Genomic DNA, 15,113 nt, shown 5'->3' on the forward strand with positions numbered 1-15,113 from the left:
TACCCTGGAAACGCCATTGCGGCGACCTCATCCATCACGGGTCTTCCCATGCGATAGCAAAGCCAGGCAGGCAAATGCGTTGCGTTTTTGTCTGTCCAAGCATCGTTTCCCCTTACCTGTAAAGATCAGTCCTCTTTTATAATGCGATGGCTGTCAAATTGATTGAAGCGTAATAATTGTTATAACAAACATGAACAAGGTCATGGTTTGGAGCTGAAAACCATCTATGTGAGTCCTGTAAAATACTCAAAAATTATTTAATGCATGTAATTTGGGAAAACAGTATGAAATGTAAGAAAGTGGAGACATTTTAAAACAAAGGCCCTGCTTAAATGGTCATCAAACAGCCATTTAAAATTATTTTGCAGGTTAATAATGCAGAATGATTATTCTTCAGGAACCTGCAAATAGATTTGAAGTCCTATGCAACAGTCAGGCACTATCAGTCTAGGCAAATTCGTGTAAATTTCAGGAGGATCTGCCTGATTATTCAAACATGATTTATTCATACCTCTGCCACTTCTGTTCTGAAATGTGAAGTCCAAATCAAATTTATAGGAACTCAACGGTAAATGCTCCAATTTGCAATGACTCTCGAGAATTTGATTCACATAATACTTTGTTCAGTCCCTAGTGAAATGTTTCCTAGTAAACTAGGAAAAATTCAAAAGCCGCATTGCTTCAGATTTCAATAACTATGGCCTTCCTGGTTTAGATGAACATTTCAAATATAAAAAAAATAATAATAAAATCAAGAAAAAGTGAGTAAAGGCAACTTTATTCAAATAATGAACAAGATACAATATGTATAGAATGAGCAATGGTGATATCACCGAGTATCCTGTAAAGAGTTCCAACATGCTTGGAAATCAAGTGTAATGATATTGATGGCATGCAGTTTAGTTCATGTAAACAACCTACAACACTACAGTGGCTAAAACCTAGTAAGTGTGTTGTGGATATTCCAATATTATAGCCCTTCAAGTAAAACTGGGCAGATACTATGAACAAAAAAGCTTAAATATGTATAGTATATAAATACAAATATACAGCATGTCTTTTTCCCTTTCACTTGTAACCTTGCAGGCAATCTCGATCCACTTCATACGAGGTCAGTACATAAGTCAGTTTATACATGGAGGGAAAATGAAAGCTTGTGCCTTTTTAGTGAAAAGTAGAAAAGATATTCTCGAATTACATTTTATTTTTAAATTAAAAATATAATTAAGATAAAATAATTCATTTAAATTCTGCTGCTGCTATTTGTAAAGCGCAAATCTACACACCTTGGCATTCTTTTAAAGCTTACTCTGCTCTAACCACCAGCTTTTGTCCAAGTAGCTGCTTACCTTGGGGAGTTTTTTAAAGAGTAACTGAAGCTATGGTCATATGACATTCACATTTTAACTTTTCATTTTCTTTTAAAATACTTGCTTATATAGTCTCACATTATATGTCCATGTTCTGAACATCTGTGCTCATGCATATGTTGGTTCATTAATACATGTTCCAACCAGACTGTATAGTCTCCCTTAATAACCAACATCCAACACAACAAACACAACAGGCTGACTAACAAGGTCTGAAACTGCACCACAGAGTGAGATTTTCATATGCATAGTAATAGTTTAAAAAACACAAAACATCCAGCTCAAAGAACGTCCTTCAGAGCACAGCAGAGGTGACATGCAAGAGTCCAAAGTACAGAAAGCCAGAGAAATGCAAGTGGCTTTACCTATTTGTAAACCCCAGTCCCTTTGTTCATACATTCAACCTGTGCTGAAGCACTCAAGATGGAAGCATGAACTGTGTTCTCAATATCATTTTGTTATAAAGGAAGTCCAGTGGCAGAGAGCACGACTCACAAACACATTCTAGTACATCTACATGGGGCAAAACACAAGAGCTCACTGACTGAATTGCACATTGAAAAAAACTCAAGAGAGCTTTGGGCTAATTCTACTAATTTAAAAACAGACATAAGCACATTAATAAAATGTTCTTCCATTTCTACACTACCGTAGGTCTAGAATAACTTACCATACCTCAGCTCTACAGTATCAAAACTTTAAACTTATGCTGATGAAATGTAAGGCATACATTTATGTCAAAAAGTTCATTAAGTGACAAGTCATGCATAGATTGTAAAAGTTATTGTAATTTCTAAAGAAAAATGTAGCCTACATGTCTGATATTGAAATGTTAATAATACACTTTCAATGTGACAAATTGTGGATGCACCAGTATGTATTATTTTGGTAATTCTACACACAAGGTCTGTGAAATTACAGTAAAAGACTGTGACCTTTATGATAAAAGGTTAATATTCATCAACTCTGAAAAACATATCACAAAGCCAATTATTTTGGTATACCCTAAAAGGCTGTGATCTCTAAATGTTTAATATTCTATTTAAAATGTGAACTCATGCCACTACTAGAATTCATTCAAAGACTGCATTAAAACATTAAGCTGTTTCATGACTTGATGTAGTCCATTAATTAGTGTGTCTATATTATAATACACACCCAAAGCGCCTTTACGCACACATACATGCAGACACACAGTACCGGCATTCTCCATTAGATGTCACCCTGCCATAAAGGTTTTGTCATAAAGAGCTTATTGTGGTTGATTGGCTAGACATAAATTTATAATCAATATTTACAATTGATTCGTCATTTGATTCTACATCAGTTAAACAGCTGATGCAATCCTCTGTTGCTTGATAAACATCTGCAATATAGGGAGGACATACAAAGCAATGGTTTTGATTCTGTTCAAAGAACTGGGCAAGAATCTTGTTTTTTTACATATGAGTGCTTCGAATTTAATAAAGTGTCTATTATTTCCTTTTGTCCTTTTAATACTGAAACCTTATGGCAATCTGAACCTCCAAACTTGTTAATCCAAAATTTGGTCCCTGGGGTGGGGGTGGGTGGGTGGGTGGGGGTGTGGGGGAATGGGGTGGAGGATTGTGATGCTTCAGGAGTTAGTATTCAATTATCCTTATTTCTACTGCAATGCTGCCACCTGCTACAACGAATGTGCAAGCACAGCCTCCAAGGCAGACAGAAGGTGAAAAACACACACACACGCGCACACGCACACGCACACACACACACACACACACACACACACACACACAAATACACACACACACATACACGGAAGAGCAGGTCCTGAGAGCAGAGACCTGACTGATGGACACATAGTGCATGCCACTGTAGGACTGTACAAATGCATGCATGACATTCGGGAGGAGCCCCACATCAATGACTGATGGCCAGGAGCGCTTCTGCTGTGTCCCTTTCCCAGCTACAAATCTATATCCCGAGAATCCGGAACCCCTCCACTTCTCAAGCACAGAGCTTCTGATGCAGGGCCCTTCCAGTGCAGTTAGCAAGCCCACGATGCATCAGGAAAGCACTTCATCTTCGCCCACAAAGGGTAGGTCCACACTCCTCATGCCTTCCCCACTGTCTTGTTTCCTAGGAGACGGATAAATGCAGCATTCTAAAATAACCATGCAATCCAGCCATAAGCACCAGTCTAGGACGATGCAGACCGTGTGTTTGGTATTAGTTGTTACACAGTAGAAAAACCAAGTTAGTGGAAGAATAAGAGAATAGGACATTGGATTAGTTATACACTCAGATCGGAGGCAGATAAATGGAAATATCTGAGTGTCCTTGGAAAAGGTGGAACTGTCACACTGCATGCAGAGACAGAGCGGTGCAGTTAAAACACACACAGAGCTTAAACATTTTAGTAAAACATGGCAACAGGCAGTTGGATTGCAAGTCAGGATGCTCTTCCTCTATAAACTGCTTCCTAACAAGAAATAATTTACAAAGGATAGCATGTAGCAAGTGACCTGGGACAGAACATCCTGAGTCGCGCACTTGCTAGAGACCGGCAAGCCCCTGGTCTGATATAGTCTGATATACATCTATTTCATGCAAATATGACCATAAATTAACCTCTTTAAGGCAGTTTTGTATGGAACTTTCAGTTCACTGTACATAACATGAAATTCCTAACTACTTATGAAAGCCATGAAAAAGGTTTTTCTTTTCTTTTTTCCCCCTAAACCACTATGTGACATGCTGCAGAATGTTTTCATTCAGGTCATGTGCATGGCCATTAAAATGAGCATGATCCATTCCTCTTTCATCACAGAGTGAACTGGAGAGAGCAGGTGGAGGCCTAGCAAGCCCGCAGTCCTTTACCTTTGGTTACCATGAATGTAGCAGCATTTCAAATTCCCTGCTCTCCCTTTTCTAGAGGGCAGGAGAGAGGGAAACACTGCAATGAGAATCCCACTGTGTGTATGGATGACTCAAGAGAAATCTACACACAAGATGTAACTGAAACCTTAGGAAGGACTTGTGTAACTGGACTAAAGAGAGTTGGAGGAATGCTGATGTGGGGTCATGGTAGTTTATGTTTCTGTGTTTTAGACCTAATAGATGATTTATATAGGTTTCATTACATATGTGTCAGCACAGTGACATGTAAAAATGTGCTGTCCTAAAAGAGCTACAAAAATATTAGCTCCAACCAAATCTCATTAGATTTCCCAGAGCCTATTAGGTTACTTTACATTATTAAGAGGGCTATCAAATTAATTTAGGATCCTCATTTTCAATTAAACAGCTGGAAAAGGCTGAAAAATAATCCCTTTGTTTAATTATTAGTGAAACAGTATTAGATGATTGAGGTTTAGTCCACCTCTGCTGGTTAGCGGTGTATGGGGGGAGCAGGCAGAGGACTTACGTCAGCACATGTCCCTGTGAGGTGGGGCTCCTCTCCTCCCTGCGACCCCAGTCGAAAGGGTTCCCAAACGAGCGCTTGCGTAACATGGTCCGCACCAGGATCTGCATGATGAAGAAAAGACTTTTCTGCACAAGCTTTTTACAGAATATTTGCAAGCATTATTTAGAGTTCTGCTGAGTTTTTTGTTGTAGTACCTTAATGTATCAAAGACTAATCTGGTTTGAGGAGACCAGTGTCACACAAAATATTTGTAAAAACAAAAGACAATTAAACTATACAGATATTCAAAAACTCCAACAAAAGCAACTACAACAACTGCTCACAATTCCTTTATACAGTTTTTCCAGGCATTCCTCAGAAGAGTTTTTAACAAAAATTTTGGAAAAACTGTCAAAGGCAAAACCTACTGTTCACACAGAAGACACTCCAATTTATAGGCGAGTATTGCAGAAGTACTAGTAATTCCAAAATGATTAGTAAATCAGTTGTAGCATGTTAACAAAATCTTTGCAGGGATTTCCCTTAGTAAACATGAACTATTACTTGTTTTAAAATGGTTTAAAAAGGCATGGTGTCCGCAAACATTTGGCAGGCAGTGTATGGGCAGAGGACTGGAAAGGTGTGGGTGCTCACCACTGTGGCCAGGCTGGGGATATGCTTGACAGAGTTTTCCACCTCCTCCTGCGTCACCTCGATCAGACTGCAGCAGTTGTCATCCTCAGGAGGAAGGGGCTCAGCACCATGCCGCGTCACCCATGGGTGTACCTGCACAGCCACCAGAGACGGGTCTGAACTACGCCTGGCTAGCAAATACAGAGCTGGAAAACGTGCTGCCCTGGAAAGCCACATGTCAGCCCATAAGAAACAGAAACTGAAGATGTGACAGGTGTCTCGTTGGCAGAATGGGGCATTATTTCATCTCCACTTCATTTCACGATTTGATTTCTACAAACGCCCTACTGTGCTAATGAGCACGCCTATAAAATGTTTATAAGCACTGACCTTGATTTGAGGCACAGTTATCCTGGTTTCAGGATTTTTATTCAGCATCTTAAAAAGCAGGTCCTTCAAATCATCTGACACATCAGCCCTGTAAACAAGCACTTGGTCAGATTCTTTCAGAAAGGAAGGCAGAGTATCTGAGAACGAAATGGAGACAAAGAGAGGCAGAAACTATAAGAGAGCATTAATACTTAAACACTCACTGCTCTGGCAGTTCTACTGGCTGGGTCTTGATTTTCTGATGCAGACTCAGTATGCGCTCATCCATGAATGGACACTGCAGAAGATACAGGTATTGACAGCATATACAGCCCAATGATTAGAGCTACACACTCCATCAACGACAATGCCATTGGTGTGTGAGCAGAAGGGAGTCTTACCACGCCAAAGACAAAGCAGTATAATGTGACCCCCATGGCCCAAACATCCAAAGCCTGAAAGCAAGCAGTTATTCATCTTCATTATCTTTAAAATTATATTTAAAAGTCTTTATTTTCTGACTATTACATTACTAATGTAAAAATGAAGATGTACGATTCAATTCCGCCTGAAATAGGAGGCTGTCCTCGTCCTCACCTTGCCAGAGAAGTTCTTGCGGGTCTCAGAGAGTGTCTCTGGAGCAAGGAAGGCCGGCGTCCCCACTGTACTGGTTAGGAGTGCGTCAGCTCCCTCAAACTGGTTGCTGACCCCAAAGTCAGCTATTTTAATGTGCCCATCCTCCCCCACTAGCAGGTTCGACGGCTTAATGTCCCGATGAATAATCTTCTGATAATGTACTGTAGGAAATGAAAGATCATAATGTTTTCCACAACAACTTGCAATCAAGTAAATGATTGTTTCACTGTCAAATCCAAATGACAAGGTGGTTTCTTAGCTCACAGTACTCAATTCCTCTAAGCAGGTCCTGAAAGTAGAAGCGGGACTGGTCTTCATTCAGTGGTTTATCAGTGGGAACCTCCATCACTGCACTGTAAATAAATACCAACAATATGCCGTGGTGACCCTGAGAGAGGCATGACACTCAGAGGTAGATATAAAGACTCATATATTGAAACCCTACTCACCCTTGTTTGACCAGCTCAAATACTGATGAAGGAAAGAAATATTGATATTGAGATAAGAATGTTATCTATAGAAAGTTATAAAGTGTAAAACAGCCAAAATAATACAAAATATAAATGAAGACATATTCATGTCTTGTGTAAATGTCTGATCTGATACAAGCCAGCAATTATGACCTTGCTTACCCATGTACAGGTGGTCTTCACTTGGGTCGTCCAGGACCTACACACACACATATAAGTACCAAAGGTAGGTTCAGCAACCCATGAGAGAGTGCTCTCTACTGGTCCAGTTGCAGAAAACACACATAGATACACACCTCCACTAGCTTGACCACATTAGGGTGGTCCAACTTTTTGAGGATGGCGATCTCCTGATACACTCGCTCCAGAGGGCCTTTGGGCTGAGGTGGGCCCTCAGGAGCCACTCTGGCCCCTCGGGGAGGAGGCCTTCCTGTATGTTCCGAAAGAAAAGATAAACAGTTGAGTAGTTGCATTTCACCTGGTATAAGAAATACATGAACAGACATCCTCAACCGACCCCCCCCCCCCCCCCCCCCCAAATATACATATACACACACACACACACACACACCCTACTGAGCATTCCATCTGCTTTACGGCAGGCACTTACGCGGGAAACCAGCCTGTCTCATCAGACGCTTCTTGGACAGGACTTTCATGGCCTGCGGGGGAGAGGGGAAGTGAGAACAAGAGAATGTGAGTAGATACGCAATATCATCAGTAGTGCTGGGTAACATATGCACCACTCTACACCAGTAATTCAGGCTTATTGGTTTTATATATATATATATATATATATAGAGAGAGAGAGAGAGAGAGAGAGAGAGAGAGAGAGAGAGAGAGAGAGAGAGAGTGTATAGAGTGAGAACAAGAGAATGTGAGTAGATACGCAATATCATCAGTAGTGCTGGGTAACATATGCACCACTCTACACCAGTAATTCAGGCTTATTGGTTTTATATATATATATATATATATATATATATATATATATATATATATATAGAGAGAGAGAGAGAGAGAGAGAGAGTGTATAGAGTGAGAACAAGAGAATGTGAGTAGATACGCAATATCATCAGTAGTGCTGGGTAACATATGCACCACTCTACACCAGTAATTCAGGCTTATGGTTTTATATATATATATATATATATATATATATATATATATATATATATATAGAGAGAGAGAGAGAGAGAGAGAGAGAGAGAGAGAGAGTGTATAGAGTGGTGCATATGTTAGCTAGCGCACACACACACACACACACACACACACACACACACACACACACACACACACCTATATATTTTAGTGCTACATCAGCAATATGTATTTATTTATGTATTCAGACAGACAGGCCATGGCTTCCTCATACTGCTCATACAGCAGTAGGGCACACCAGCTATTCTTGCAGACTAATTTTTCATAATGTCCCTGCATGCGAAATATAACAAAGCTGTGTGGCGAGAGGAATACTTAGCACTCACATAATAGGTGTTGTCATCTTCGTTGTAGGCCAGTTTGACAACTCCATAGGAGCCCTTGTTCACAGAATGAAGAGAGCAGGTGAGGAACAGTAACAGAATAGTACCACAAAATAGTGACAAGCACAGACATAACACAAACCAAGTAACTGAACGTTCACTAAAATAGCCAAGTCTTTATGCATGGCTCTATGCGACTATACAGAACAGTAATCCAAACCTAGTCAGCAGACAACGACAACACTCACATCCACACATGCATGCACACACAGCAGGTCCCATCTGGGAGAACAGATTGGGTTTACTGCAGGGGCTCTGGTGCTCAGACAGAGATGAGAGGATAGTGGGAATTTCCCTATCCACTTTATCAGCCTCCGGGAGTATCATATGACCCCGTGCTCTAGCACATTGCATCGGCGCGAACATGCAGCAACACTGATCGTTATCTCCAGTCTATCTCCACACAGACTATGTGTAGTCTCACTAGTGTTTGTTGTGTTGTGTGGGACCAGGGGGTTATTGCTCTCCACTCTGATCATGATAGTTCTATTCGGTGCCCCAATCTATATACCTGTAGTCTATGGACATATCCATTTGTCCACACAAATAAAAGTATTTTTATTTGGGTGTTTATTCAATCATCCTGTGCTCTCAGCTTGAAATTGTTAATATATTAATAATAATTGAGAATAAAAATACCTTTCCAATCTCATCTTTCAGCTTGTACTGGTTGAGCTGCACACAATCCTTTCAAAGAGAACAATAAAAGAATGAATGAGCTCGTCTTTAAATTAACTACAAAAAAGGAAGAAAAAATGTATGTGAAAACACATTGCACCAAATTAGCATTCTGGAACTGCAAAAACCTGGTGAGATTGTTTCCTGTATATGTATTATAATAATGCTTACATCAGAATTCTATTTTTAGTACATCACAACTCATGCTCTAGCCTAAATATGTGTCATCCCCAATGGAAACTGTAAGTTTAAAACAGGAAAGCAAGCACTGACACACATTGTAAGAGCAGGACCAGCAAAGAGGAATAGTAGCAAAACATCTGCTACCTCCAATGGAGTTTGCCACCTGTGGGCAGTCTACAGTCTACAGGGGAATGCACCAGTCAAAAGCTCTAGCAGGGCAAAGAGACATCTACTTATTGCCGAAACCTTACCTTTAGCTCTTATTCTCAGCCTTTGCTTTGCTGAGTTTGCAGCCATACCAGAAAACAAGAAAAATACATATTCTTCTCAAGACCGCATTAAGTTCCTTTCGAAAACCATCTGAAGATGTCTGAGTCATCCCGGATAAGATTTTTTTGGGGCAATGCGGCAACTATTACATAATGTTACGTAATTATGCCAATTCATTAATAAACAACTTTACTCATAAATAAAGCATCTCACACTTGAAAATTTGACATTTCCCAGCAGGGGCTACAAAGTCACTGACAATTTCAAAAGAATTTTCAAACAGTTTGGAAAAATGGAAATCTATGTATCAAATTTCTATTAAGGACTGCATTTCTTTTATTCTATGCAATACTGGAAAAGGAGCCTTTCTTGCATCTCCTATGCTTTTTTTGTCTGCCTAGAGCCAAGTCTACCTGGAGATCCGTGATGGAGACACGGTGGGACTCCACGGTGGGTCTGCGGGGCAAGCGCGGAGAGGAGTGGGGCGAAGTGATGGGCGAGTAGGGCAGAGACGGGTAGATATATCGCCCGTTGATTCCAGGTGATCCACAGGGCGAAGAGAGGGTCTGTGAGCGCTCTTGAAGTGATAGCTTCCTGTCTGAGAGGTTAAGCCTGCCCCGGTGTTCCTGCGTATCTGGGAAGAGAGCTTCAGGCCGTCCCACCGTATGAGATAAGAGGTCGCAGGAGGGAGTGCGGAACGGTGGCAGTGGACAGGATGTTGGCTCGGGCGTTTCCGAACTGTCCATGTCCTCCACCTCCTCCCCCCCACCTCGCTGCCCTGGGGCGCTGCTGGGCTCATATTCCGTCACCACGATAAGAGACTCCATGTCACTGGCGCAGGGGCTTAGGGGCGGTACTGAAGGCGGGAACACAGTGCAACTGCACAGCAGGTCAGGAAGGAGCTGATTGGGCGGCTGGGCTGAGAGAGTGGTGGGCAGGGCATGGCCAAGAGGGACAGGTGCTTCAGCAGAAGGCCAGGAAGAGACACAGGGAAGCATGGTGTCCTTCCCAAATACCTCCCAAGTGCCCCTCCATTAGGACCTCAGAGGGCCTTGTTGTACAGAGAATAGAAAGAAACAATGAATGAGTTATGAGTACGAGCCAAAAGAATGTACTCTAGATAGGTCTCTCAAGGACAAGCTCTAGTTCAGAGAAAGCACTGTTAGGTGGCCTTTGCTCTACATCCTGAAAATAAGAGACGACAAACATTTTGTGCAAGCCCAAGTGAGGTCACTGATGTAAAATTAGCCTATTTGACCCCAAACACAACAGATCTGGACTCAGCATCACAAGGATAACCCTGAATCATATCAGGAAGCCTAAACTTGTCCTTATAATATAATTCAGAATGACTCTCTGTTGTAATAGGGGTATAGCTTCAATTCCTAGCTGGCTGTGTTTGTTCTGGGCTCGATTTAGGCACATAAAGCTGTATCTTTTGGCAGGCAGATTCATTGCTGGTGTGAAAACTGCAGTGTGTGTGGGAGCGGTGTGGGTCTCAGCAATGGGGATAAAAGCAGGTACAATAAAAGACATTCATCACTCTGGAGGGTTCAGAAAAGAGAACTCGTGTGGGCAGGCCCACCCCCTCCACGCGTCCTCGTTTCTCTCTGGCTTCCAGAGAGAGCTGGTCCTCCTCCTGTGTGCCATCTCTCAGATTCTCTTGTATTCCCTATCTGTTTCTTCATCTTTATTCCTATATCTCCGTTTCTCTATATTAACCTCTTTTGCAACAAAAGAGCATTTTAGACAACAATGCTACAGTTTTGTGCACAAACATTCAGCCATGTATTAGCATAACTCCAAAGCAGTAGTAATATTTTGAGCACACAAACAGGCCTACGACAAGAAAAACATATTGTATGCAGTCTTTCATCTATGGCTCTTCATTCGCCATTGATGAAAAACTTGATAAATACGCAGGCTGACTAATTTATATTGGTAAGTTTAAAAATTAATGCATTTTACATTTTAAAGCATTAAAGCATTAGAAAGAAACCAATGCAAAGAAATAACAAAATCCTCTTTTTTACGACATGGATTGGAAAAGGTGGACTATATTCCAGACAGAGACAGCATTTCAGGCTTAAACAGGGCCAGCTTTACTCTGAACAGAACAAAAGAGCTGGGTCGTCAATGTCTGATAATGCCAATAAGCAATAGTGCAATAAAATGAATGCTACCTTAAAAATGTGTTCTGTGATACCGATTAAGGAACTCGATAGTGAGTCAACAGTGCAACTGCAGGTAGGAGACTAAAGCAATAGCCTTTATAATTTGATAGAATCAAGGAAACCAAATGGTCTAGCATCGGGCTAGTGTACTCAAACCAATTTCCTGCATTTTATGGTGTTTGATTAACCTTCATTATAAAAGCACACAAATAGCCTTAAACTCTGAAAGACTGTGGCTTTTTTGTGTTGTCTTAGGAGGAAATATGACTCTGCGATTCTCTATCATTGAACAGAGATGTGAACCATTTATCATCTGTAGGCAGGCTTACTGTGATGTAACAAATGTTATTCCATTAAAACAAAGGGGAAAATAGGCTAATATGAGACAGCGTTAGGGCGGCAAAGGAAATTATTATAGCTATGACAATTTATCCCCTGTACATATCTGCTCTCTCTCTGTCTGGCAGTACAACAGTTACATATTGTGAGACCAATCACCTGAGAATGATAGATGGCCCATGACAGTAAAAAAAGACAAACAAAACCTCAAAGTATCATGAGAAATGAGGTTTCGTTCATGTCATTCATCCATCTCATGTTCTACTGCGCTGTCCCCAAAACATTTATGATCCTGAAACACGCTCCCAGTAAGCTACTGTAACATTCACTATCAGAAAATGCAACATAAATAAAGATGCGCAGAAATGAACCATCCTGCATTCTTGTTGAGCTGTTTTAGTGTCTGAATGTATTTTGTATCGCCAGCTCATGTGGGAGCTGTTTCTGACTACTCCTACCTCTGTCAACTTAACCTACACACAGCCTTGTGGAAAGCCTCGTCATCTCCGGTGTGGACAGCCATTCCAGACCCATTTGTCAGAGGTGGTGTTGCCATATTGATAGCAAGATGAGGAAAGGGTGCAGAGAAACTGTGGAATGATTGGTTAGTGTTATGACCCATTACACTTAAACCTCTACAGTTGCTATATCTGGGTTAGATTGACACCATGGACATTAAGACTGATCTTGCTGCAAAACCTATTCTGAAGCATTCATGCCAAACCTTTCGGCACCATAAATGATGAAAGAAGACATGAAAAATGTGAAATGCAAAAAGGTGACCAGGATGCTGCGTAACCATGAGAAGCTTTGGTCTGCTGAGTTATTTTAAACTGAAGACAGTTAGGCTACTTTGCGGAATGACCTACTTTGATCACTGATGGATTGCAAAGCACACAATGGAAAACTGCTCCAAGTGCGCAGCCTACACAGGCTACCAAAAATGAACAACTATGTGTGTTGGAAGCCAATTACTCAAGCTCAGTCATGGCGTTCAAAATACAGCAGGTATAATTTACAAACAGATATCATGGTAAATTAATGTTACAGGCTCCTAACCATGCCTCTCCCCCAAATCTGCCTGTCTTGTATTTTGGGATGAGAGGAATTGGGGCAAGCAGATACAGGAGACATGACACTAGATATTGCAGATTTCACTGGGTTCTGTCCAAAACCATGACTGCAATACCTGACAAAAGCCTGCTGGTTGCAACCATTTCTACAGCTAACTGGGCCTATTCTCCAGATACCCACTAATCTCAGTCTTGGTGTTAAATTACACTGCAGGATCTTTTTCAAAAATCATTTTTGTCTAACAACATATCTACAACAAACCTGATAAAAGTTCTAAAATTCTATGCAAAAATGTCTATACAAAAAAAATGCAGCTTTAAACAGTATATTTGCAGGATCCACAAGTAATAAAATGTTCTTTTCTTTATCAAAAAGGGTGGTAGCATGCAAAGAACTTTGCAGCAGCACATCATCATGATCATATTTTCATACTATGATACTAGACTGACCTTAGAAACAAGCATAAATTGTACTACAGACAACAGTACTCCATCATACACTTAGGCCACATGACTGTCACTCCTCACTGACAGTGTTGCGAAGGAGATTCATGTAAATGTTATACGTGCTAGATGATGTCTGAGCACGCGTGCGTGTGTGTGCGCGCGCGCGCAGGAGGGGTGTCTTATGTGCATTTTAGGGCACCCAAAGTTTAAAATATTGCTATTAAAATAACAACAGAGGCTACTGAAATGTTTTTCTAATGAAAATTAAGGTACATAAAATGAGCTGACAATACCGTATGCATGAAAACAAAAAGAAAATGTCCATCATGTTATATGATCTTAAAGCTAAGCGTCGGAAACTACTTATACTGTTAATTCCAAGAAAGTGCGCCTTCGAAATGAACAGCTGCCCTCGGGTTTACTATGTACTCAAGCAAATGAGAACCATTAGTCCACCATCACATTAGTTAACATTAGGCATCTAACCGCAAGGTAAGTCACCCGAGAGCCATTCAACTTCAAATAGTATTTTTATCAGCCCATTGGGCTACATCAACCTGACAGAAGCGTTTCATTCAGAGCCGACTGAAAGTGTTTCATTAACCCCTACACATTTTCCAGAGAAACTATAAAAGCCTAAACGCAAATACATTTTATTAACAGTTACTCTCAAATGTACAAGTGCAGTCTGTTAAGTAGCTAACCAGCTAGCGAGGTAGCTAACGTACCTGACTAACGATACGTTTGTCACCAGTTATGTTGTGATAAAGTAGCCTGATGTTAAGCTAGATATCTAAACTCTAGCTTCCCATTTAGATGAACACTATCTACGAAACAAATTATCTTGAAAAATAATGTTTAGCAGGCGAAAAGACTGAGCATACTTGCTCGTCTTTTACTAGTAGCGTTAGCAAATACTGACTACACTTCATGACTTTAGAAAGGAAGCTAGCTTAGCTTGCTCATATACTTACAAAAACAGCAAAGCAAACATAAAGCTACGTCGAAATAAGGTTTGAAAAGGACCGATCGAACCCCCATCAGAGCCAGGTAGCTATGTACCTTAAATCTTAAGTTTTAAACGCGTTTGGTTAATGAAAGAGATGGTGGGAAAATCTTCAATATACCCAAGGGTTCGTATTAGCTAGCTACCATCGTATAGAAATTTCTACAACAGCCATGGATGTTGATAACTGGTCATTCTTACCGCGACTAGTCAAAATGTCCTCTTCCAGCTTCTCAATCCAGCGTCCTAACGACACCAGCTAGTATATATGTCTTATTTTATACAATTATTGCTATAAAAATCTGTGGTATTATGGGCATCCAGCGAGAACGAATACAGTTCGTCCTGATACGAGGGGTACCACATCCCCTGCTCAACCAATCCTGCTCAGTATGAACGACTCAAAGCTGATCCTGCAGAGCAGAAACAAACCCAGCATGTAAACCATGCCATGCCATGCTCCCAACCACCTCGCAGGGGGTTCTAGTCGCCGACTGTGAAACATCCAAGATTGCTTGCTACATTAAAAAGGC

General features: G+C 40.9%; 1 protein-coding gene across 2 annotated transcripts; it reads right to left on the reverse strand.

Moving 5' to 3' along the window:
• Positions 1 to 762: 762 nt before the first annotated feature.
• Positions 763 to 14,963, reverse strand: camkk2 (calcium/calmodulin-dependent protein kinase kinase 2). Of its 2 annotated transcripts, XM_027003740.3 has the most exons (17): positions 14,782 to 14,963; positions 9,955 to 10,592; positions 9,050 to 9,097; positions 8,354 to 8,407; positions 7,477 to 7,528; positions 7,163 to 7,296; positions 7,029 to 7,065; positions 6,846 to 6,867; positions 6,661 to 6,749; positions 6,358 to 6,557; positions 6,162 to 6,215; positions 5,985 to 6,058; positions 5,782 to 5,869; positions 5,413 to 5,544; positions 4,780 to 4,880; positions 4,233 to 4,283; positions 763 to 3,491 (listed from the first exon to the last, which is right to left on the reverse strand). In XM_027003740.3, the coding sequence occupies exons 2-17, from the start codon at positions 10,537 to 10,539 to the stop codon at positions 3,419 to 3,421; spliced, it is 1,794 nt and encodes a 597-aa protein (XP_026859541.3). In that variant the 5' UTR covers positions 10,540 to 10,592; positions 14,782 to 14,963; the 3' UTR covers positions 763 to 3,418. The 2 variants fall into 2 exon arrangements, with proteins under 2 accessions (XP_026859541.3, XP_026859543.2); XM_027003742.3 differs by lacking the exon at positions 4,233 to 4,283 and having other exon boundaries at positions 14,782 to 14,961.
• Between the last annotated feature and the right edge of the window lie 150 nt (positions 14,964 to 15,113).

The sequence above is a fragment of the Electrophorus electricus genome, chromosome 8 (genome assembly GCF_041902795.1).
Source record: "Electrophorus electricus isolate QZ-2024a chromosome 8, ASM4190279v1, whole genome shotgun sequence".
In the NCBI taxonomy this organism is placed as follows: domain Eukaryota; kingdom Metazoa; phylum Chordata; class Actinopteri; order Gymnotiformes; family Gymnotidae; genus Electrophorus; species Electrophorus electricus.

Excerpts from the sequence above, each read along its gene's own strand:
- camkk2 (XM_027003740.3), bottom strand. The coding sequence starts at position 10,539 with ATGCTTCCCTGTGTCTCTTCCTGGCCTTCTGCTGAAGCACCTGTCCCT. Across the intron at positions 5,870-5,984 it reads CCAGTAGAACTGCCAGAGCA|GGCTGATGTGTCAGATGATT; the intron begins GTGAGTGTTTAA and ends GCTTGTTTACAG. Across the intron at positions 4,881-5,412 it reads TCCCCAGCCTGGCCACAGTG|ATCCTGGTGCGGACCATGTT; the intron begins GTGAGCACCCAC and ends TTCATCATGCAG.